At 50.7% G+C, this 21903-nt stretch overlaps 1 protein-coding gene across 2 annotated transcripts; it reads left to right on the top strand.

The window, feature by feature from the left end:
• Window positions 1-202: 202 nt before the first annotated feature.
• Window positions 203-20246, top strand: SNX33 (sorting nexin 33). 2 transcript variants are annotated; one of them, XM_081138919.1, is made up of 4 exons: window positions 203-309; window positions 6694-6791; window positions 8512-10343; window positions 16046-20246. In XM_081138919.1, exons 3-4 carry the CDS (start codon window positions 8876-8878, stop codon window positions 16297-16299), a joined length of 1722 nt encoding a protein of 573 aa, XP_080995045.1. In that variant the 5' UTR covers window positions 203-309; window positions 6694-6791; window positions 8512-8875; the 3' UTR covers window positions 16300-20246. The 2 variants fall into 2 exon arrangements, with proteins under 2 accessions (XP_080995045.1, XP_080995046.1); XM_081138920.1 differs by lacking the exons at window positions 203-309; window positions 6694-6791 and adding an exon at window positions 7832-7970.
• Window positions 20247-21903: the final 1657 nt, after the last annotated feature.

The raw sequence follows: 21903 nt of genomic DNA on the forward strand, positions 1-21903 counted from the left end.
CCACTGGTCAGAATGGGGCCACGCCCCCAAGTGTATGTAGCTTTTCTTCTCTTCCCCTCACGCGAGAGCCGAGTGCCCGGGGCTGGTGGGTGGGAGGGCGGGGCTGGAGGGGGAGGGCGGGGCTGGAGGGGGAGGGCGGGGCTGGAGGGGGAGGGCGGGGCTGGTGGAGGTTGGGCGGGGCTGGTGGAGGTTGGGCGGGGCTGTGTTAAATTGCCGGGAACTAGTCCTCTGGTATCGTAATCGTTTCCTCGCTTTAGAGTCTGCGTTTTCGTGACTCCCAGGATAGTCTCCCCTACAAGAGCTAAAGAGGTGAGTTGCGAGGAAGAGGGAAGACGGTGCTTGTGTGGTTGGGTTTACTAGTGCTAACTGACCGTTGGGTTCATTCCACTTTGTAGGGGGCCTTCCGGAGTCGGCCGACCCGTGGGCTGACCTGGTAGTCCCCACGGATCTCCAGAGCCAGGTTCTTCACTGGGCGGGCGGAAAGGTTTTTCCCTGCTAAATGGGGCTGGGCTGCAGGGAACCTCTGAAATACAGATTCTCCGGCCGCTTCCTGTACGCACAGAATCGGGATCTACACGGGAGCCGCCTGGTAATCTGCACTGTTGACAGGAATGCCACTGGATTCATAAAACCAAACAAGTTTGAGAAATTTGGATTGTACGTACAAGCGCCGAACCATCAGTGTGGACGCAAATGAATTTGCTTGACAGGGTGGATATCTGGTCACCTAGTATTTTTTAGAAATTTTAAATCTCACCCCAAGATATTTTTTCCATTGCTTTTCAGAGTGGAAAGGAGAGAGAGAGAGAGAGAGAGAGAGAGAGAGAGAGAGAGAGAGAGAGAGAGAGAGAAACATCTCTCACATCCTTTGGTTGCCTCAGGCACCCGCCCCAACTGGGGCTGGGGATGGAGCCTGCAGGAGGTAAGTGCCCTTAGCCAGAATCCAACCGGAGACCATACATTGCGCTGGCCAATGTTCTAACCACTAAGCAAACCGGCTAAGTTGGTCACCTAGTATTGAGTTAACAAAGTTAACCCTGTTTCAGCTAGTTATATCTGTAAGTTGTATCTGAGTGTAACCTGCAGGACTAACCTCTACATTTGCCCAAGCCTTGAAGCCACCTAGCTTCTTCCCTGATCATTTTGATGTGTGTTTTTTTGTTTGTTTTGTTTTGGTGTACCCTTTTCATTGTCTTTTAAGGTATAATACTTGATACATGAAAAATAATGTTATACATGTCACAAGTTATAAAGTACAATGAATACTTATAAACCCAACAGCCAGTTTAAGAAAATGTCACCCAGATCATTTCATCTACCTACTCTCCCAACAGAGGTAAAGGTATCTAGTCTCCTGAATCTTTAGTTTAAAAAACAGAAAAACAGTTTTATCATTATACATGCATTGCTATATATGCATCCTTCTTATATAAAGTGTAGTCTGCGGACCAGCAAGGGAGGTCATTGAAAATGCAGAATTTTATGCTGCATTCCTGACCTACAGAATCAGAATCTGCATTTAACAAGATCCCCAGGTAATTTGTACATACACCAACAGTTGAGAAGTGTTGCTTGGAAGAAATCACACCATATGGAGTTTATTATATGTAGCTGTAGTTTTTTGTGTTTTTTTTACTGCTACATAAGATTCCATTGTTTGGCTCTATCCAACTTGTTAATCTTTTTTCTGTTTGACAGTTTTGTTTTTTTTTGTGTTTTTTTTTTTTTAAATATATCTTTATTGATTTCAGAGAGAGGAAAGGAGAGGGAGAGGGAGAGAGAGAGAAACATCAATGATGAGAGAGTCATTGATCAGCTGCAGCCCGCAACGTGGGCATGTGCCCTGACCCGGAATCGAACCCCGATCGCCTGGATCCTAGGTCAATGCTCAACCGCTGAGCCACGCCTGGCCGGGCTGTTGGATATTTTTGGAGGGACTATTTTTTAGCAGTGCTGCAAGTAACATTCTTATATGTCTTCTGTTGCACATATGCAATAACTTCTAGTATGCATCTTGGAGCAGAATTGCTGAGTTTTAAAGTATGTGCATGTTCAACCTTACTAGATATTGCCAAATTGTTTTATTTTTTGTTACTTATTTTATTATTTGTTTATTTTGACTATGGGGGTATGTTTATTAAAGCTGGGGACAGTAAAACAAGGAAGGGCTTAGCATAGACAAGGGAACAGGAGAGTCTAGGCTGTCCTTCCTTAGTTCATTGGGAAGTCAGAAAAGGGGGCCTTAGATTCAGCTTCAGGGGGTTAGCCTGGGATGAGCTGCCCCTGGGGACCCTTAGAATTTAGGAGATGAGTGCCTATAGGGGAAGAAGTGAGGGAAGGAGAGGGGGAAGGAATGGCAGGGGCATGCTCCCCATAGGGAGAGCACACCTATATTGCCAAATTGTTTAACAAAAGGGTTGCACCAACTTATAGTCCTTTGGTAATGCATGGGAGCTCCCTTTGCTCTTTATTCTCGATTGTTAGTTTTTAAATTTTTTTGCCAGTTTGGGGAGTGTGTTGATAGTATTTCATTGTGATTTAAATTTTTCACTTCCCTGATGAATAATGGTTTCATATGTGTTTCCTCCTTTTGGAAATGCCTCTTCAAGTCTTACATTTTTCTTTTTTCTTTTCTTAAAAATATATCTTTTTTTTTTTTTTTTAATATATCTTTATTGATTTCAGAGAGAGGAAGGGAGAGGGAGAGAAACATCAGTGACGAGAGAGTCATTGATTGGCTGCCTCCTGCACGCCCCCTGCTGGGGATCGAGCCCAAAACCCAGGCATGTGCCCTGACCAGGAATCGAACCCCGATCGCCTGGGTCCTAGGTCAACGCTCAACCGCTGAGCCACGCCCGGCCGGGCTTAAAAATATATCTTTATTGATTTCGGAGAGAGGAAGGGAGAGAGAGAGATAGAAACATCAATGATGAGAAAATCATTGATCGGCTGCCTCCTGCACACCTCCTACTGGGGATCGAGCCTGCAACCTGGGCATATGCCCTGACTGGGAATTGAACCACCATCTCCTGCTCAACTACTAAGCCACTCCAGCTGGGCATGTTATATATTTTTCTATTGGATTCTGTGGTAAGTAGAATAATGACCCCCCCAAAGATGTCCACCCAGAACCTGTGAATATGTTACCTTATGTGACAAAGGGGATTTTGCAGACATGACTAAATTAACAATCTTAAAATGGTGAGATTATCCTGGGTTATCTGGGTGGGTCCCCTGTAATCACAAGGGTCCTTATTAGTGAAAGGAGGCAGAAGAGCCAGAAGAGATACTATAATGGAAGCAGAAGTCTAAGTGATGTGATTACTGGCTTTGAAGATGAAAGGGCCAGGAGCAGAGGAATATGGTCAGCCTCTAGTAAGCCCAAAAAAGCAAGAAAATAGATTTTTCTCTAGAGCCTCCGGAAAAAACACTGCTCTCATGACACCTTGATTTAAGCCCTGTGAGACCCAGTTTGGATTTTTGATCTCCAGTACTGTAAGATAATAAATTTTTGTTGTTTTAAGTCACTAAGTTTGTGCTAATTTGTTACAACAGCTGCAATAAAAAAAAAAAAACTCATATAGATTGCTTGCTTTTTTTCTAATTGATTTGAAGGTGTTCTTTATATATTCTGGATATTAATTCTTAACCAGTTATATATGGTACAAATATCTTCTCCCAGTTTGCACTTTATCTCCTCTTTTTATATTTCCCTAGCCTCATTCCCTTCCACCTCTTGCTCAGTATGTCTGCAGCAGGACTCTTGGCTAACTTCCTTCTCCCCAAACATGATAAATAAGTAAATTATATATGTCAGCAGGTGGTGTTATGAAACAAAACTTAGCAGGATTTAGGAGGGCTTGGGATGAGGATGGGCTGTAATTTTAAATAGGGCATATCAGGGTAAGTCTTATTGGAGTGATATTTTATAGGAGTTTAGCCTTGTATATATCTTGGGGAACAGCATTTCAGGAAGAGGAAACAGTCAGTGCAAATACCTTAAGACAGGAATGTGCCTGGCATGTCAGAGGAGTAATAGCCGTTTTGGCTGGAGCAGAGTGCTCTAGGCAGGGAGGAAAGGGGACTCAGATAAAGAAGCTTTTTGGCCCTTGTAAGAATTTTTTATGCCGAGTGAGATAAGGACACTGCAGGGTTTTGAGCAGAGGACTGACATTTAACTTAAAAGGATCACCCTGATGCTGTGTTGAGAACAGACTATCTGGAGGCAGAGGTGGAACCAGAGACCATTAGGAAACTGTTGCAGTGATCCAGGTGAGAAAGATAGTGGCTAGGACCAGCAGAGCAGCAGTGAGATGCTGATGAGAGGAGTCCCGGGATAATGAGGAGAGTCAAGGATGGCCCCAGTTTTTGGCCTGAGCAACTAGAAAAAAGTACTGATCACTTGAGATAAGGAAGGATGCCAAGTAGAACAGGTTTGGGGGATAAGATCAGAAATTCAATCTTGGCCATGCTGGGTTGGAGATGTCCACTAGAGATTGAAGGGTAGAAGTCAAGGAGAAAGATATGTGAATTTGGAGTTTTAGAGAAAGGGCTGGACTGGAGATAAAAAAATTTTTTTGGTGTTATTGAAGATGGATGGTGTTTGAAGCCATGAGTCTGGGTGAGACAAAGGAATGAACATGGATAGAAAAGACAAGAGGACCACAATACTGTAGTCACTCTAGTGTTAATTATTGGAAAGAAGAGGATGAATCGGTGGAGTAGAAGGAAACCAGGAGAATATGGTCTCCTTAAGGCAAGTGAAGAAAGTATGCAAGGGGAAGGAATGACCAACTGGGTCAAATGCTACTGATAGGTTGAGTAATAACCATTAAGTCACTGATGACCTTGATTAGTTTCAGTGGAGTGTGAAGGTGAAAGACTGACTAGAGAGGTTTAAAAAGAGAAAGGGTTTAATTGTAGGCAACTGGTGTAGATGCTGTTTTGATGAGTTTTGCTGCAAAGGAAAGCAGAGAAATGGGGCAGTAGCCTGTGGGGAAAGAGGAGTCAAGAATCTATTTTTTAATAAAGATGTGGGCTGCCCGGCCTGCGTGGCTCAGTGGTTGAGCATCGATGGTCAGGGTTCAATTCCCGGTCAGGGCACATGTCGGGGTTGTGGGCTTAATCCCCAGTAGGAGGCAGCCAATCAATGACTCATCATTGATGTTTCTCTCCCTCTCCCTTCCTCTCTCTGAAATCAATAAAAATATATTTAAAAGATGTGGGCTGATTTTCCCCTCAATATCCACAAATTGTTGATTGCCAACAATTGTTCCTGTCTGTTCTACCGCCACAGAATCCCAGATTTACTTCTCTACAGCCCATTACCCCTGCCCTGTCTTAGGCCCTCATCATCTCCTGCGTGCATTACTGTAGTAATGTCCAGTGTGTCTGCCACGCTGCCACTGACCAGGTCAGCCTGGAAACCACTGGCGAGGGTTCTCCCTTGCGGACTCCTTTCCTAAAGGAAAAAAGTTGAATGCCTGGATGGGGAAATGGATGCTGTTTCCTGTGCAGGATTCAGGGTCTCAGCAGGAGAGAACATACTCCACTTAAAATAATGTGAAGAGAACTTAATAAAGGAACTTTTCCCAAAGGAATGGGCAGAGTATAGGGAAACCACAAAGGTTAGTGGTTTCCTGAGATGTGTGACCAGAGGCTCTGTAACTCCTAGGCTTGAAAAGAGTCCATGGTAGGAAGGAAATGGAAGATACAAGTTCTGGAAACGTCTGGGAGGCTGAAGAGTGAGTTTTCTCTAAACCTGGAAATAAGGGTGGCTCCTGAAAGTTAGAAAAACCCACTCAGAACAAATATGAGAGTAAATCAAAGATGGTTGGTCTGTAAATGTGTGACTGAAGTGTTTGGGAATCAGGCCATCAGGGTGGTGGCTGGGGACCCATCAAGGGGCTGGGGCTGGACTAGGACCCTAGTTGTGTGAGCAGAAGTACCAATTGCATTAAATGAGCTAATAAAGGTAAAATGTTTACAACAGTGTCTTTAAGGAAGTAGTTGCTATTGTTAAAACCAGCTTGGAGAGAGGCTTTGTGAACAGAAGAGAGATCACAGAAAAGAGGCATCCCAAAGCAGCTGGAAGAAGCATGTATTTAGGCTCTGGTTCATAGAGATACTAGGCTAAACTGTTCCTTAGAATCAAGGCCTCCCATGTAGAGGGGGATAGGATTTCAAGGTTACTTGGTTAAGAGACTTGCCATACCATCCCCTTTTCCAATTCTGGGGGTTCCAGATTCACTGTGCTAACCTTCTGGTAACTGGGCTTCCCAAGGAGCAACCCAAACTGCTTTATTCTATATATGCAAAAATTCAGGTTTGCCTGACAGTTCTGTTTCTCTGCAAATTAATACTTGGGCTTTTGGGGTTTGTACAAAAGCCTTTTTTGGGTCAAATACCAACCCTGTACGGGGAATTGGATCTACTCACTGCACCAATGAATTTGAGTTTTGGACTTAGAGGCCTGAAAATCACCCTGAAAACAGCCAAAGGTGTCCATCTTTAGCAGTACTGCCTTCTGCCAGTTAATCTGCATCAAGTGGGAAGAGTGAGAATGAGAGGGAAGTAAATCCTAGCTTGAGGGGTAGGCATGGCTCCAGGGAATACCCAGGAAAGGGAGTAGGAGCTGAAACCTTTGCCTCACACCTCCTCCAGGAAGCCTTCCTTGATCCTTGTTCCATACAGGCTGGGATCTGTGCCCTCCCAAGCACATTTCATGGTACTGGTCTTATTGGGCAAGGAGCATCTGCCTACTTGTCCAGACACATCTGAGCCCCTGGAAGGTAAGGACAATGTCTTATTCATCTTTGTAGCCCAAGGACCTGGTACCGAATAATTACTTAGTTAATGTTTCCTTGAGTGCATGATTGAGTGAATGAGACAGAGACAGAATGGATGAACTGACAAGAGGGTCAACTGTACACCTTCCAGAGCAGGAGACTGGAATGCCTTGTGCTGGAGGCACAGTGCCTGGCAGTCAGTGCCCAAAGTGGGCTGACCAAGGGTCAAATGCTCCTTACCTCTTCCTGGAAGCCTACCCCAGACCACCCCTCTCTCCTCGGTGCCGCTGCCGCCAAAGACTGAACACCCGGTTCCCACCGCTGCACAAAGCAACACGGAACCCGGTGGTGTCTGGCCTTGTTTTTGTCGCTACAAGGTGTAGGGGCTTGTCTTTTTCCATGAAGGAAGTTTCCCAAGGCAGGGGTGCTCCTGGCTCTGCCTGGCTAAGGTACTAGAGCCCGCAGCGGCCAGTGTCCCAGGCGGCTCAGGCTTCTTCTAGGAGGGCGCTGCTGGCTCTGGGGGCCCCTCCAGAGAACAGTCCCCGGCTGCACCCAGCCCAGTCCCGCTGGGGCAGGGGTGGCGGGAGTATCTGCGGTTCTCCAAGCCCCCTTCCTCAATCTCCTTCCTCGGTCTCGGCTCTCGCGCCTTCCTTGCAGCCCCTCTCTTTGCAAACTTTTGGAGTTTTCCTCCACTGGCGTCACGGAAAAGGCAGGAGGGTGACCGGGGCCTAGGAGACAAGAAGGCAGCGGCGGCTGGCCAGGGAGAGCGCGGCGCTCAAGGCTCTCCGGGCGAGAGGTGCCTCCCCTCGAAGTCAGACCATCCCTGGAGGCTCAAGGTTCCAGGGGCGTCCCCTTTCTCAAGCAGCCCAGTCTCGGCGGCGGAGCTATCCAGGGGCTGGCGGGCCGGGAGGGCGGAGTCGGCGTTGGAGCCCCGGGCAGCGCGGAAGTGCAGGCCGTAGAGTTTGCCTGCTTTCCCTCCCTCCCCCGCGCTGTTCCCTCCTTCCCCCTGACGGACGCCACCTCCCGGAATAGCTTTCTTTTTTTTTGAGCTGGCTTCTTGCTGACGGGGTGTGGAGGGGCTGCGAGTGCTGGAGGAGGCGGGCTGGAAGCACGGAGGCCGGTCGGGCGCCATCTGCTCGCTGGAGCTCACTCTGCAAACTCCTGTTGAGCGTGTGCGTGCAGGTGGGGCGGGGGTCTGTACGCTGGCGCGGGGCGGCTTACCTTTGGATTGGGTTCTCGGACGCAATCGGGTCAGCTTCAGGCTCAGAAACTGCTGAGGAATTAGGCAAACAAAAGAGGCCACTCAGCTATTGGCCAGAAGTCGCTGAGAGCCAATTCGCTCCCTTCCCTCCTTGGGGTGGGGGCTGGCCACTTGGGTGGGGAGCGGGCTGCCGAACCGAGTTGGTGGCCCCCTGGACGGCACGGGTCGGAGAGTTGGTGGCCTGTTGTGTAAGCCTCAGTACGTGTTTTCCCGGCCTGACTGGTTGGGAAGCTGGACACATCCACTCTTGGACTCGATTCAGAAGGCTGCTGCTTTTTTCCTTGCTCCTTTTGGATTTTCTGGATTTTTGAAAACCCAGTGGCCCAGGAGGAAGGAGGAAGGAGCAGATCTGCTGAGGAATGTGAGAGAGGCTTCCTAGGCCTGAGGAACCAGAAGGAGCTGGGAGCCAGAGCTGCCAGGGTTCTGGAATGGTGGTTTCTGAGTGATACTCTTTTGTTTTAGAACCTTGTTCCAGTGGAAAGTGGAATTCTTGCCTTCTCAGATCTGATTTCTCTGAGTCACTTGACTTTTCTCCTGAGAGTGGGAGGAGGGAGAGACTCCCCTTCAGGGGCTGCCAAAGGTAGGGAAAAGACTATGGATATGAGGCCCCCCTGCCCCCAGACACGTGCGGGGAGTTGTGATAGAGAAATTTTGGGGCCATGGGCACAGCTTTGAAGAGAGGGCTGGACAGCATCTCTGGGTGCTGAGACTTGCCCTAGGGGCTGAGAAACTGAGCTGCTGGGTCAGGCCTTTGTTTGCTAGTACGGTGTTGGACATCCCAGTCCTGGGCAGGACCCTCTCCTCTTTCTCTACCACTGGCCCAGCCATGGCACTGAAAGGCCGAGCCCTCTATGACTTCCACAGTGAGAACAAGGAGGAAATCAACATCCAGCAGGGTGAGAACTTGATCATCTTCAGCGAGACCTCGCTGGATGGTTGGCTGCAGGGCCAGAACAGCCGCGGTGAGACAGGGCTCTTCCCCGCCTCTTATGTGGAGATCATCGGCTCTGGTACCAGCTTCAACCATGCTGACTACTCCAGCAGCCCTGCGGGCTCTCCAGGCACCCAGGTGAGCTTGTACAACAGCCCCAGTGTGCCCAATCCTGGGAGTGGTGGGGGCAGTGGCTTCCTCTCAAACCACGGCAGCTTCGAGGATGATGATGATGATGACTGGGATGACTGGGACGATGGATGCACAGTGGTAGAGGAGCCACGGGCTGGTGGGCTGGGCACCAATGGGCACCCCCCACTCAACCTCTCCTACCCTGGTGCCTACCCCAGCCAGCACATGGCCTTCCGACCCAAGCCACCCCTGGAGCGGCAGGACAGCCTGGCATCTGCCAAGCGAGGCAGTGTGGTGGGGCGCAACCTCAACCGTTTCTCGTGCTTTGTGCGCTCTGGAGTGGAAGCCTTCATCCTGGGTGATGTGCCCATGATGGCCAAGATCGCTGAGACATACTCCATTGAAATGGGCCCTCGTGGCCCTCAGTGGAAGGCCAACCCCCACCCATTTGCCTGCTCTGTGGAAGACCCCACTAAACAGACCAAATTCAAGGGCATCAAAAGCTACATCTCCTACAAGCTCACACCCACCCATGCTGGCTCCCCTGTCTACCGACGCTACAAGCACTTTGACTGGCTCTATAACCGACTGCTTCACAAATTCACTGTCATCTCTGTGCCCCACCTGCCAGAGAAGCAGGCCACAGGACGCTTCGAGGAGGATTTTATTGAGAAGCGGAAGCGGCGGCTCATCCTCTGGATGGACCACATGACCAGCCACCCCGTGTTGTCCCAGTATGAGGGCTTCCAGCATTTCCTCAGCTGCCTGGATGACAAGCAGTGGAAGATGGGCAAACGCCGGGCAGAGAAGGATGAGATGGTTGGTGCCAGCTTCCTCCTCACCTTCCAGATCCCCACAGAGCACCAGGACCTGCAGGATGTGGAGGACCGTGTGGACACTTTCAAGGCCTTCAGCAAGAAGATGGACGACAGCGTCCTGCAGCTCAGCACTGTAGCATTGGAGCTGGTGCGCAAGCATGTGGGGGGCTTCCGCAAAGAATTCCAGAAGCTGGGCAATGCCTTCCAAGCCATCAGTCATGCCTTCCAGATGGACCCCCCCTTTAGCTCTGAGGCTCTCAACAGTGCCATTTCTCACACGGGCCGTACTTATGAAGCTGTTGGTGAGATGTTTGCTGAGCAGCCCAAGAATGACCTCTTCCAGATGCTCGACACACTGTCTCTCTACCAGGGTTTGCTCTCCAACTTCCCCGACATCATCCACCTACAGAAAGGTAAGAGCCAGTGCAGCACCTAGGGAGACCCTCACTGAGTCTGCACTCTCCCGGACTTGGGGATGTTAGCATGGCCTGCACTGAATGGAATAGCTCATCTAGTCTTTCTGTCTCTGTCTTATTCATTCAGCAAGCGTGTTGAGCACCTACTAAGTGGCAGCTGCTATCCTAGGTGTAGGGATATTATTGTGAATAGGTCTGGTCCCTGTCCTCATGGAGCTCACTGTTTACCTTCTTGTTTTTTCCTTTCTTCAATCATTTCACCCCCCGTTTCTGTCTCATTCTCTCATTTACACATTATACACTGAGCCCTTCAAGGTATCAGACTGGGTTCTGGGAACACAGAGATGACCAGGACCTAGGCCTTGCCCTTGAGGAGCCCCTACGGATACAGACTCAAATAACCAGACTCAGATAACAAGCACAGTGTGTCCCATCTTCCCACTGCCTCAGAAGCTCACCATCCTTCAGACCCTGTTCTCACCACTGCATATCCTATCTGTGAGCTCCCAATCTGTGTAGGGGAGGGTTGTTGTCTCCATTCTGCAGATATAGAAGGTAGTATCCACAGAAGAGTGGTTGCACAGGGAGTCCATGGCCCAGCTGGGACTGTCTCTTCCTCCTGTGCCTCCCCAAGCACACATCTATGTTGATCACCTTTGAAACCTGGCTGTTTTTATTTCTCACAGCCCCTCCTCCGGGAGGAACGAGAGATGGGCCCATCTCTGCCCAGCCAGCGTGGCTCAGCAGTTGAGCATTGACCTGTGATCTAAGAGATCTCTGTTTGATTCCTGGTCAGGGCACATGCCTGGGTTGTGGGCTCAATCGCTAGTGGGGGCTGCAGGAGGCAGCTAATAATCACTCTCCCATCATTGATGTTTCTCTCCCTCAAAAAAAAAAAAAAAAAAAAAAGAAGATGGGTCCCTCTGTTACTGTAATTGACTCATCTCTGGTCACCCAGGAGTACCTGGGCTGGGCTGGGGAGGAACCAGAGGTCCAGGGGCACATGGCCCATCTAACTACCCCTTCCCAAGCTGGCTTGTCTTCTTGCCTGAGCAGTGAGTCCTGACCTGACCTATCGGGGTGACTGAATCCTGGGGACATCAGGCAGGGCGGATATCAAGAGAGAGGTGTGGTCCTCCCTGGGGCTGCTTGGTAACTCAGGAAGAACGTCTATAGGGCGTGGGGCTGGCTCCTTGGCCCTTAGGCCCTGAGGTAAGGCCTGGCTTGGTTGGGAGTTATCTTCTGGGTGGGGTCAGGAGTCAGGCCTCTGGATTGAGCCTGGGGGTCAACAAATGCCATCCTCCCCCCTACCTCAGTACCCTGGAGAGTCAGAGGTAAACAAGCCCCCCCCCCCCCCCCCCCCCCCCCCGCTCTCCTTACCAGGAGGTTGACTTCTAGAGCTTCTCTAGCTCCCAGCTTCCTTTTTCCCTTCACTTTCTCTTTTCTGTTCTCTGTGCTTTTCTCTCACCTCCCCATTTCTCTCCTCCTTCCCTCTTCTTTCAGCTTTAGGAGACATGAGGCCTGAGTTCTAGTCTTAGCTTTCCCCCCAATTTGCTCTGTGTCCCTGGAAAGTGCCTTCCTGTCTCTTGGGCCTTAGTTTCTGATCTATAAAAAAGGGAGGGTGGACTCAGTGAGCTCTTAGGCCTTCAAGGTGGGGGAGGGAGACTTATGGGGAGGGTCTGGTTGAGGACAGAGTGATGCCCGAGATCTAGCTCTGAGCTCCCAAACAGGGATAGGGCAGGGGAGGTGGCCTGGCTGGCTACTGGCCCTGGTTTGGAATGGAGCCACACCCACTGCTGCTTTAGGGCCTGGGAAATCTGGTTTAACCAGTTCTTTGTATGGGTGTTTCTACTGGGCAGCAGTGTGGGCAGTGGTGGGAGGGGGAAGCAGGAGCACAGTGATTAAATAGCTGTGCCCCCCACCCCTCCAATGCAGTGGCTGGGGACTTTCACCCAGGGCAGAGCTAGGGCAGGAAGGCAGCTCCATACCCAGGGCTCCCTGGCTTGCGCTGAAGTAGAAGGGAATGAAGCCAGACTAACCTTTCTGACCCTGGGGCAGGGAAACAGAGCTGAGAGAGGTCATTTCTGATTTTCCACTTGAGGTATTTCTTTTTTTTTGAGGTATTTCTAAGTTCGAGGGGCCAACAGTTCTCTGGGGTGATGTATTCAAGCTTAGGCAGAGGCCAACCCACCTTACCTCACCTGGAGGATCCTCTCCCCAATAAGCAAAGCCCATTGGGGCTTATTCTTCCTCCTTCTGGACTCTACTGCCATTCCTAGGCCTGTGTTCCAATGAGTTAGGGAGGGGGCTTGGAATCCAGCTGACACAGAATTGGGCAGGCTTCGGGGGCCCATAGCCTGTTGGAAGGAGGAGGGGTTCCATGTTTGCCCTGCAGTAGAGCCTTTTCTCAGAAGAAGGAGCAGGAAAATTGCGTCCCCCAGGGTTCTGTCCAGCTTGTCTGGACATCTGAAAGATGATGAGCCTGTGGGAGGGGCCATGGAAGGAAGGAAGTGGGAGGCCTAGACGGAATCAGGACACCAGGATTTAGACAGATATTGTCTCTGAGGTGATCTTGAGAGAGTTTTCTCCCCTCAGTGTTTACTTTAGTAAAATGGGAGATGGAGTCTGGTTGGTACTGAAATGAGGATCACTAGCCTGTCTGCCCACTAGCCCAGCCTCTGGACCTCAGTCCAAACCAGGGCAGTCTTGGGGGGAGTTAAGAGGGCCCTAATAATAGTTACCCAGGGACAACAAGGGGAAACAGTGACTGCCCTTACCTGAGAGCCAGGGCTCTGTCCTAAGACTCATCACACCCAAGCCAGGGAGGTTGGTCTGGTCCCCTCTATTTTACAGATGAGGTGCAGTGGGATGGTCAGCAGAGCAGGAATTGGAGCCCAAGTGTGTCTGACTTCATTGCCCAGGCAGTGTCCACTGTGCCTGACAGATGGGGGAAGGAGGGATGGCTGCTTGTCCTAGATGAGTTAGGAGGGGAAGGAAAAAGGAAGGAGGCTTGATGTTCTAGTGCTAACTTAGCTGCAATCCCTGATGTGCTAGAGGCAGGCTCAGGACCACAGAGCATGCACAGAGGGGCTCCTAGATTGGCCAAGGCCAACTGGTCTTTGCAGGCCAGGCACCTGCCTGGGGAACAGGTGGGTCCTCTGTTCTGGGCCTTCTCTCTACCACCCCTCCTAGGCTTCCATAAACAAAGAGAATCATTGCCATGAGCCACCACTAGCTGGTTCTTGCTGTGACTAAAAAGCAGTTTGCACACAATTGCACATAGTATCTTTAACTCTTACTTGGTCAGGTGTGGTCCTAAGTACTTTATACATATTAGTTCAATCAAACCTCAACTACAGTAGAGGGTAGATACTCTTCTTATCCTATTTTACAGATGTGGAAAATAAAGCTATGAGCAATTGTCAGCAGCATTGTATCTAGTCCAACCTGCCCCCTTTGATGTGAGGAGACCTGCAGACCAGGCAAGGGCAGTGGCTTGCTGGAGGTGACACAGTTGGGACCAGGACTCAGACCTCCTGTCCCCAACCTGGGGCAGATGGTAACAACCTCCAAGAAGTGGGGATAAGACTGATTAAGGATTATGCCTGGGACCATGGAGCTCTGAAACCACAACCCTCCTTTCCCTATTCCTAGGATCCAGCCTGCAGGACAATTACCAAGGCAGGAGGCTTCCCTGGGTCTTCAGCTCTCAGGTTGAGTCCAGAGTGGAATGTAGGGGGAATGCTGGACAGGCCTGAGCCCTGACTCCCTGCTGGTCTCTGGGCACTTCAGTATTAGCTGGTCCAGGCCCCAGATCTGAGTCATAGAGTGGACAGGTGACGGAGAACAGGGTGGGGCCTCTAGCTCCTTCTTGCCCCTGTGGCCTTTGTCCCCCATCCCTGGCTCCTTGCCTGTCTCTTTGTTTTTGGATACCTAGCAATTGCAATAGATTCATTTCTATTATTTGGGCCTCACTCTCATCAACAAAAGGGGCCTTTTCTTTCTCCAAGGCTAATGGGCAAGAAGAGCCCTCTTGAGTAGTTGGGATAGAACAGGAATGTGGCAGAAGGAGTGAGTGGGCTGGGAGCTGGTGATTTCAGAGTTCTTTTGAGTGCTGTGTGAGTAGCCCTGGAGACTGTCCAAGCTTGAGTCTGTGTGCCCCAAATGCCAGTATTAGCCAATAAGCTATGCATTTGTTTACTTATATGGGTGCTAAAGGGCCCCAGAGTTATTTCCAGGATATGGAGCCCTGGGCCTGGCATATAGTAAATGCTCAATAAATGTATATTGAATGCATCAAACAATTTGAGGGTAAAAAGAATACATTTTGAAGGCCCTTGAGAAGCTTCCTTAAAAAAGAAATGGGAAGTATGGATAATAAGCCTGTTATTTGTGTGTAGTGGATCCTTTTGAAGTACTCAGGAGTGTGCTTTCCTCGATGCCAACCCTTCCCATCTCCTTATTCTTCTTTGTACAGTGGATTCCCTACAGCTCTGTAGGAGTGAGTGCCAGGTACTGGCAAACTGCCTCCCCCACTCAGCAACTGCCCCTGCTGGCTTCAATGCAGAATTAGTCAAGTACCTATTAATTCAGAACTGGAATCCATTCACCAAATTTTTTGTTGATTCATTCAGATTCTTCCAAATTGAGTCACCTGCCAGGTTCATCTCCTGCCCTCCATCTGTCATCTGGTTATTACAATCGCCTCCTCTGGTCCCCTGGGAGCTAGAGTGAGGAGGGGCCAGGGTCTGTCTGTGGGGGAGACACACACAAAAGAAAACTCCAGGTGGCCTTTGAGGCTCTTGTTTTAGAATCAACAGTGTGATGGGGGTGGGAAGCATTGTTCCTGGGAGCACTGAGGGAGGCTCCTGGTGTACCTGATAGGAGGCATTGAATTATGCATAGGGTTCTAGGGGACAGAGAGGCGAAGTTAGGAAAGAGCAGAGTGAGTCTGATGAACATGAAGTCAGTGTGGAATGGGTGCAGTGACCAGCTCTCAGAGAGCCTCATGAATGAATGGGTGTGGATCTTGATCTGAAGACAGAAGGGAGCCAGGGAAAGCTTGGAACTCTGGGAGCCCAGCTTGGCTGCTCTTCAGGTGCTATGGAGAACCTCTCAGAGGCTGGGACTGAGGTGGGAGGCCCTTGGGGGCCTGTTGTAGTTGTCCAGTGAGGAACAGGTTGAATCAGCTCACTGGACATGTATCAGGATCTGCTGTCGGCTAGGCTTTGTTCTGTGTGCTAGAAATATTGAACTCACAGCCCATAGGGAGACAGTCAGAGAAACTGCAGGGTGGTAAGAGCTGTGGGAGAGGGAAACCCAGGGTACCTGAGAGCATTGGGAGGCACCTAATGCAGTGGGGGGTGCAGAGGAAGCTTTCTGGAGGAGGTAATGTCTGAGCTGAATTAGGATATCCTGGCTCTGGAATGTAGCTAGCAGAACTGTGACTGCTTGGGCGTGGGTTGCTCATGGTGCCATAGGTTTGGAGGGAAAATGGTGTATCTGGTTTAGGTGAGGGTTGGGGACATGCTGGTGGAGGACCCAGTACCTCGACCAGGGGTCTGGAGTTCCACAAGCAAGGCCTGAGTCGAGCTGATGAGGGTACTCTCTGCCCTTGAGGGTACTACTGGAGGGTTTAGGGAACAAACTGGGGAAACCAGAGCCCTAACCTCCCTTGTCTTCTGCTCTGCCTATGCCAGGCGCTTTTGCCAAGGTCAAGGAGAGCCAACGCATGAGTGATGAGGGCCGCATGGCTCAGGATGAAGCAGATGGCATTCGCAGGCGCTGCCGTGTGGTGGGCTTCGCCCTGCAGGCTGAAATGAACCACTTCCACCAGCGCCGTGAACTCGACTTCAAGCACATGATGCAGAGCTACCTGCGCCAGCAGATCCTCTTCTACCAGCGGGTAGGCCAGCAGCTGGAGAAGACGCTGCGCATGTACGACAACCTCTGACCTTGAGTACCTGGCCCCACCCCACCTTTGGCCTGGTCACTGCAGTATACTCTGGTTTATAGACCTCCTGCACCAGCAGTAGCTGGGGGTGGGCTCTGGAACAGTCATGGGTACGCCTGGGGAAGTCCACCCCTTAAGAGGTGGGGCACAGCAGGGACGAGAATGAGACCAGGAATCCTGCCGGCTGAGGCCTGGGCCACAGGTCGGGCAGTCACTTGAGGCCAGGCCAGAGTCTTAGCCAACTGTAGAGCCTCTAGCGCTTGTGCACCTGGCCACCGCCCCCTCATTCTCTCAGCAGATACTGGGGCCTTCTGGGGCCCTGGGTCAGATGCTGAATACCCAGGCTTGTGACACACCTGCCCTCAGGGTGTCCCCAGTCAAGGTGGGGATCAGACAGAAATAGATGGGGTAATGCAGAATGACCCATGGTAAACAAGGGTTTCCTGAAAGCTCATAGAGAGGACCACTCATTCTGCAGGTCAGGAAAGACTCCATAGAGTAGCTGACATTCCAGTGGTGTTTTGAAGAATGACAAGGACCTGCCAGATAGTAAAGGAAGAAAGTAGATGGGGAGGACATTTGGAAGAGAGGGACAGCATGGGCAAAGGTGTGGCGGCATCTCTCCTTCACCTTTTCCCCAAGCAAGTTTGCTACCCTACCTATGTGGGGAAGGATCTTCCTTGCTCCCAAGTCTCTGTCCCACCGCAGGGGGTTGCAGGCCAACAGCCTCCTGACTCCCTTCACCTGCTAAACCCCCAACACCCCTTGGTTAGGGGACCATGCAGCATCTTTTCCTTGGGCTCAAGGTGCTAAGACAAGTCACCAACTCCAGGGTCCTGGTTTTATCTTTCTGGAGGGGCCACCCAAAAGGTACCAGATATTTGAGTTCACCAGCAATAGCTCCTTACACTTCAGCAGGCTTAGACCCCAGTCTCCTAAGGCCCTTGGCAATATGAATCCCAGAATCCTTCCTGGTGCACAGTGGGAAACCCAGGGGGAAAAGATAGATTGGCTTACCCACCGCCCCAGGGACCCTGGGCCCACCCGCCATGGCCAGCCTCACTTTGATGCCCACCTGGGTCCTGGCCAGTTGTGCTGTCTCCCACCCATGTTTATGTCCTCAAGGGGGCTACTCATTCCTCCCAGGCCAGGGCATGGTCCAGCAGCAGGTTGGGTGGAACTGACAGGTGCCACTGCTAGCCCCTTCCAGGAGGTCATGGCCATTCCTGGCTGCTGCTGCTTGAGTATTTTTTCTTGTTTTCTTGATAAACTTTTTATAATTAAGATAACAAAAACATGACTTTTTAATTTAGATCTGAGAAGGGATAAGGGTGGGGGAAGGATAGAACCCTAGTTGTCCCTGCGGTCATGGTAGGTACAAAATTTGCCCCAGAACCTCAGTAGTTGGGGAGGGCTGTGCTGGTGGGAGGTGCTATCTAGGGATCTAGAGGTGGCCAAGAACCCCAGCTGGATGCACATCCTTCCCAGACGGTTCTCAATCTCATTTCATAAACAGTGGAGAACTGCCAGGGGTTTGGCTGTGCTGCTCTGATCTAGGGCTGAGGGTTGCATGAGAAAGGGATAGGAGACCATGTTCCAGGACAGTCTGACTGATGGGGTTCCTCTCCTTAGGGCGGCCCCAGTCCAGGGAAGGGGGTAGAGCTCAGAAACTGTGTCCTTTCTTAGGCAGTCCTGGGTTCCCAGCCATATGGTGGCTTCCATGTTGAAAACTGAGGAGGATGCCTCAGCCCTGCCCTTGGGGGTGCCCCAGGCAGGATGAACAGGAATCTTGAACAGGATGAAAAAGAGAAGTGTGGTGAAACCACTGTGTTCTTTCAGGGCAATGGGGACTTGGTGGAGGGAGGAGTGCCCTGGTCCAGGCATCCAGGGAGGCTTTGGCCGGGCCAGGGGCTAGGGTAAGTGAGATGAGAAAAGGGATGGCAGGTGCAGTGGGGGAGGGGGCAGCAAGGGCTCCCCATTCAGGGCAGAATGTCCTCAGAGGAACTTCTGGAATGGGCCCTTGACCCTGAGTCAAAATTAGGTCATATTTGGGACTTCCTGTGGAATTTTTCCCTCCCTCCTCCCTGCTCTCCTTCCTTCATATCCAGCCCCTCTGAGGACCTTCCCCCTTAATTTCTTCTCAGCTTTGACCTCTAGATAGCCTCCTGCAGAGAGCAATCTGACCACAGCAAGGGGGCTAGGAGTGGGTTGGGGGTGGGTGGCAACTTCTTGAGGCCAGTCTGGGTAGGGTAGGAATGCTCTTCTTAACCCACAGTGCCTGGAAAGTCCCCATTCATGCTTCTTACCCTGGGTCTGCCCTCTTGTGTCCCTTCCTTGTGTCCCTGTACCTCCTATTCTCAGGGTAAGGGAGTTGGCCTGACACCAGGTCAGCTTGGACCTAGGAGAAGAACCCGAAATATGAAGTCTTGGGATGGACTAGGCCTACTCCAGGCATCCTGAGGTCTCTAGGCTGAGATAGCGTGTCTGTGGTGGGACTGAGAATGTCATAGCCCCTCTCCCCGGTTTTTTCTTTTTTTTCTCTTTTTTTCTATCTATGTGTGGGATGGGGTGTTGGAATTTGAGATCTGTTGGGGCTAGCCAGAACCCTTTTCTGCAGGGGACTGGAGGAATGGTGTGGGGGAGTATCCTGGTACCTGACCTCAGTCACATGCCAGGCACATGTTCCAGACTGAGCTGGGCCCAGCTGTCTCCAGTTCCCTCCCTCATTTTGCTCTGAGGGAGATGAGAAACAAGGCTTCTCTTTCTGCCCTGGGCAACTATAAGGACCTGTGGGTGGGGGACCCCTGATACCCAGTCTTGGCCCAGACCACGAAAGGAGTCTATTTTGTGGCCACATGTGGGGTGTTGGGGAGGTAGGTGGTTCTCTTGAGAATCCTGCATCTTGCTGCCTCTTGGACAGAGGAGGAATGTGAACCACTGTGCCATGGCTGGAGCAGAGCCAGGCCTGGGGGAGACAGGTGGTCCTAAGCCCAGTTTCCTACCACCCCTCCATCCTATGGCACAGCCATACAGTCATCCACACATCCACTTGGTCCCAGACACTGTTACCCAATCCAAAGCAGATATAACCACACAGCCACGCAACTTCCCCACAGGCATGTATGCCACTCCTGGTCACATACACATGTATGTATGGTCATGTGCTCTCACAATTGCACTTCTATCCATGGTACCACACACTGTCACACATTCATGGCCATGTCCACAATTAGCCTTGTCCACATATGTCATCTGTTCACAGCGTCAGTCTCAGCTATGTCATCACTCAGAACCATACCACAGTCTCATACGCACAGTCACCCTCACACAGTGATACACACATACTGCTACAAAGTCACATGTGAACATAACAAAGGTGTCACACACAAGTAGCTGCACCTGTACTACCTTCTGGAGGAGTCAGCTGGGATCATCCATCGCCCAACACCACCACATTCAGTTCTTGATTGCACAGACAAGGAACTTGAGGTCTAGTGAGGGGTGGCAGCTGGCTGTATCACCCAGTGTGCCAGGGGATGCTTTGGGCCAGAGTTCAGCTCCTGGTATGCTCTGTGGCCTGGCCTTGTACACACCTGGCCCAGTCTCTAGGCTGCCTTTGAAGGCCTCTGGCTAAAGCCACCAAACAAAGCTCCAGGCATCTCCCATCTCTTGAGCCAGAGCTGAGGCTGCTGCATCCACAAGAGCCAGTATGCAGTGGGTAGAGCCCAGGCCTTGGGCTGGAGGAACATTCCTGCACCATCTCCCCAAACAAGTGAGAACTGGGCCCGCCCTGCCTGTCTGCCGCTGACTCAGACCTCCAGGAGCCAAGCCTGCTCGGCTCCCTGCCACCCCTCCGCAAACCTGCTTCCCCACCAATTCGGCCCCTGTACCTCTCTCCACTGGCCAGGGCAGAAAGAGTCAGTTAGCCGTAGCAAAAAGACCATGGGGAACAATAAAAATTCACCTCGCCAGAGAGAGCTCAGAAAGGCTGATTTTGAAATGCCTCTTCGGAGTTCTATGTAGCTTAACACAAATCTTTTTTCCTTGGGTTTTGTTTTGTCAAAGCCTAATGCAGTCCAGTCTGTTTAAAAAGCAGTGTCTCATGCAGCTGAGGCCTCCTTGGTCCGTACAGCAGCCTTGCTAGGCAACATTATTCCATTTCATGGGCAAGAGACCAAGACTTGGCCAGAGGGAGGCTAGGACCTGCCTGCCTAGGATCACAGGATGAGTCCGAGGCCTCTGGACTCGAACCCAGCTCTCTGGCTTTATTCCTTAAAGTCACATGAATTAACTCACTTAGGTTCAAAGGAAGAGGAGGTGGCAGATTTCCACTCCAGAAATGGGAAAGAATGGGAGATGGTGAACCCAGCTGCTGAAATGTGAAGGGGGTTGAGGGTGGGTGGGTCCCTACAGTCCCCAAGGATGAAGAGGCTGATGAGGGCATGGCACTGCAGCATCTGAGGTGACTCGGGGACTGCATAACAGATGAATGTGTGAGGAGCATCACTTCATTTTTCTATAACTGACCTGAATTCCTCTCTTGCTTTTTCATTCCCCCACATGGTAGAAAATTAATCTCAAATCAATATGGGGACCCTTTCTTTCCTGAGGGATGCATCTACGTTTTGGAGGTGGCACACTTGAATACCATAGGCAGGCTCTGGGCACTTTGAATTTTAAAGGTTGAATCCCACACCCTGTCACACAGTAAATTTTGCCTGCATTCCACATTAAAAGTCATTAATAGCCCTACTTGGTTTGGCTCAGTAGTTAGAGCATTGGCACGTGTACTGAAGGGTCTTGAGTTCGATTTCAGTCAAGGACACATACCTCGGTTGCAGGCTCGATCTCCCGCTCTGGTCAGGGCATGTGCGGGAGGCAACCAATCAATGTCTCTCTCTCACATCAATGTGTCTCTGTCTCTCTCCTACTCTCTAAAAAGCAATAGAAAAAATATCCTCAGGTGAGGACTGAAAAAAAGTCATTAATATATACCTATTTGGGTTAGGTTCATTACTACTTAATCTGTTGTCTTATAGATGTTTAATTAAACTTTATTAATTTTGATTTTTGTCTTTTTCTTTTCCTTCTTTTGCCTTTTCTCTAGTCATCTTCCCCTACTTCCTGCCTTCCCACCCCTTGCTCCTTTGATCCCCATTCCTTAGGCCTTTGGGTTTGGACTTTTCTCTGTTTTGGCACTTGGCCCCCTCAGTTGCCCCTGTACCTTGTGGGCCTCAAGGAACCTCAGGGGGGTGACATTGTTCCTTCTGTGACTTGTGGTCCTCTCTGGGGCTATGGTCATCAATCCACAGGTCCCACCTCACACTCAAGCACAAGGAGCTCTGGGGCCTGCTTAGAGGTACTGTGCAATCCTCTGTTATCTGAGATCTGGGGCTTCTACTGTCTCTCAGTGTAAGCAACACCATGGTGGACACTGGGTGGCCAGTATTTCATAACCACCCTATGTGCAAGGGACCAGGAAATGAGGCCCAGTGAGGCAGGCGCTAGAGCAACCAAGGCTGGTGTGAGAGTACCCACGCCTGGGCCACCTGTGCTGGGAGGCAAATGGCTGATGCTTGAGGTAGGACCTGGAGTTTGGCTAGA

This window comes from Miniopterus schreibersii, assembly GCF_964146895.1.
Source record: "Miniopterus schreibersii genome assembly, chromosome: 1".
NCBI classification, from domain to species: Eukaryota; Metazoa; Chordata; class Mammalia; order Chiroptera; family Miniopteridae; genus Miniopterus; species Miniopterus schreibersii.

Bases quoted from the DNA above. Each gene is read 5' to 3' on its own strand.
- SNX33 (XM_081138919.1), top strand. From the start codon at position 8,876: ATGGCACTGAAAGGCCGAGCCCTCTATGACTTCCACAGTGAGAACAAG. The intron at 10,344-16,045 runs GTAAGAGCCAGT...TGCCTATGCCAG, and splicing joins CATCATCCACCTACAGAAAG to GCGCTTTTGCCAAGGTCAAG.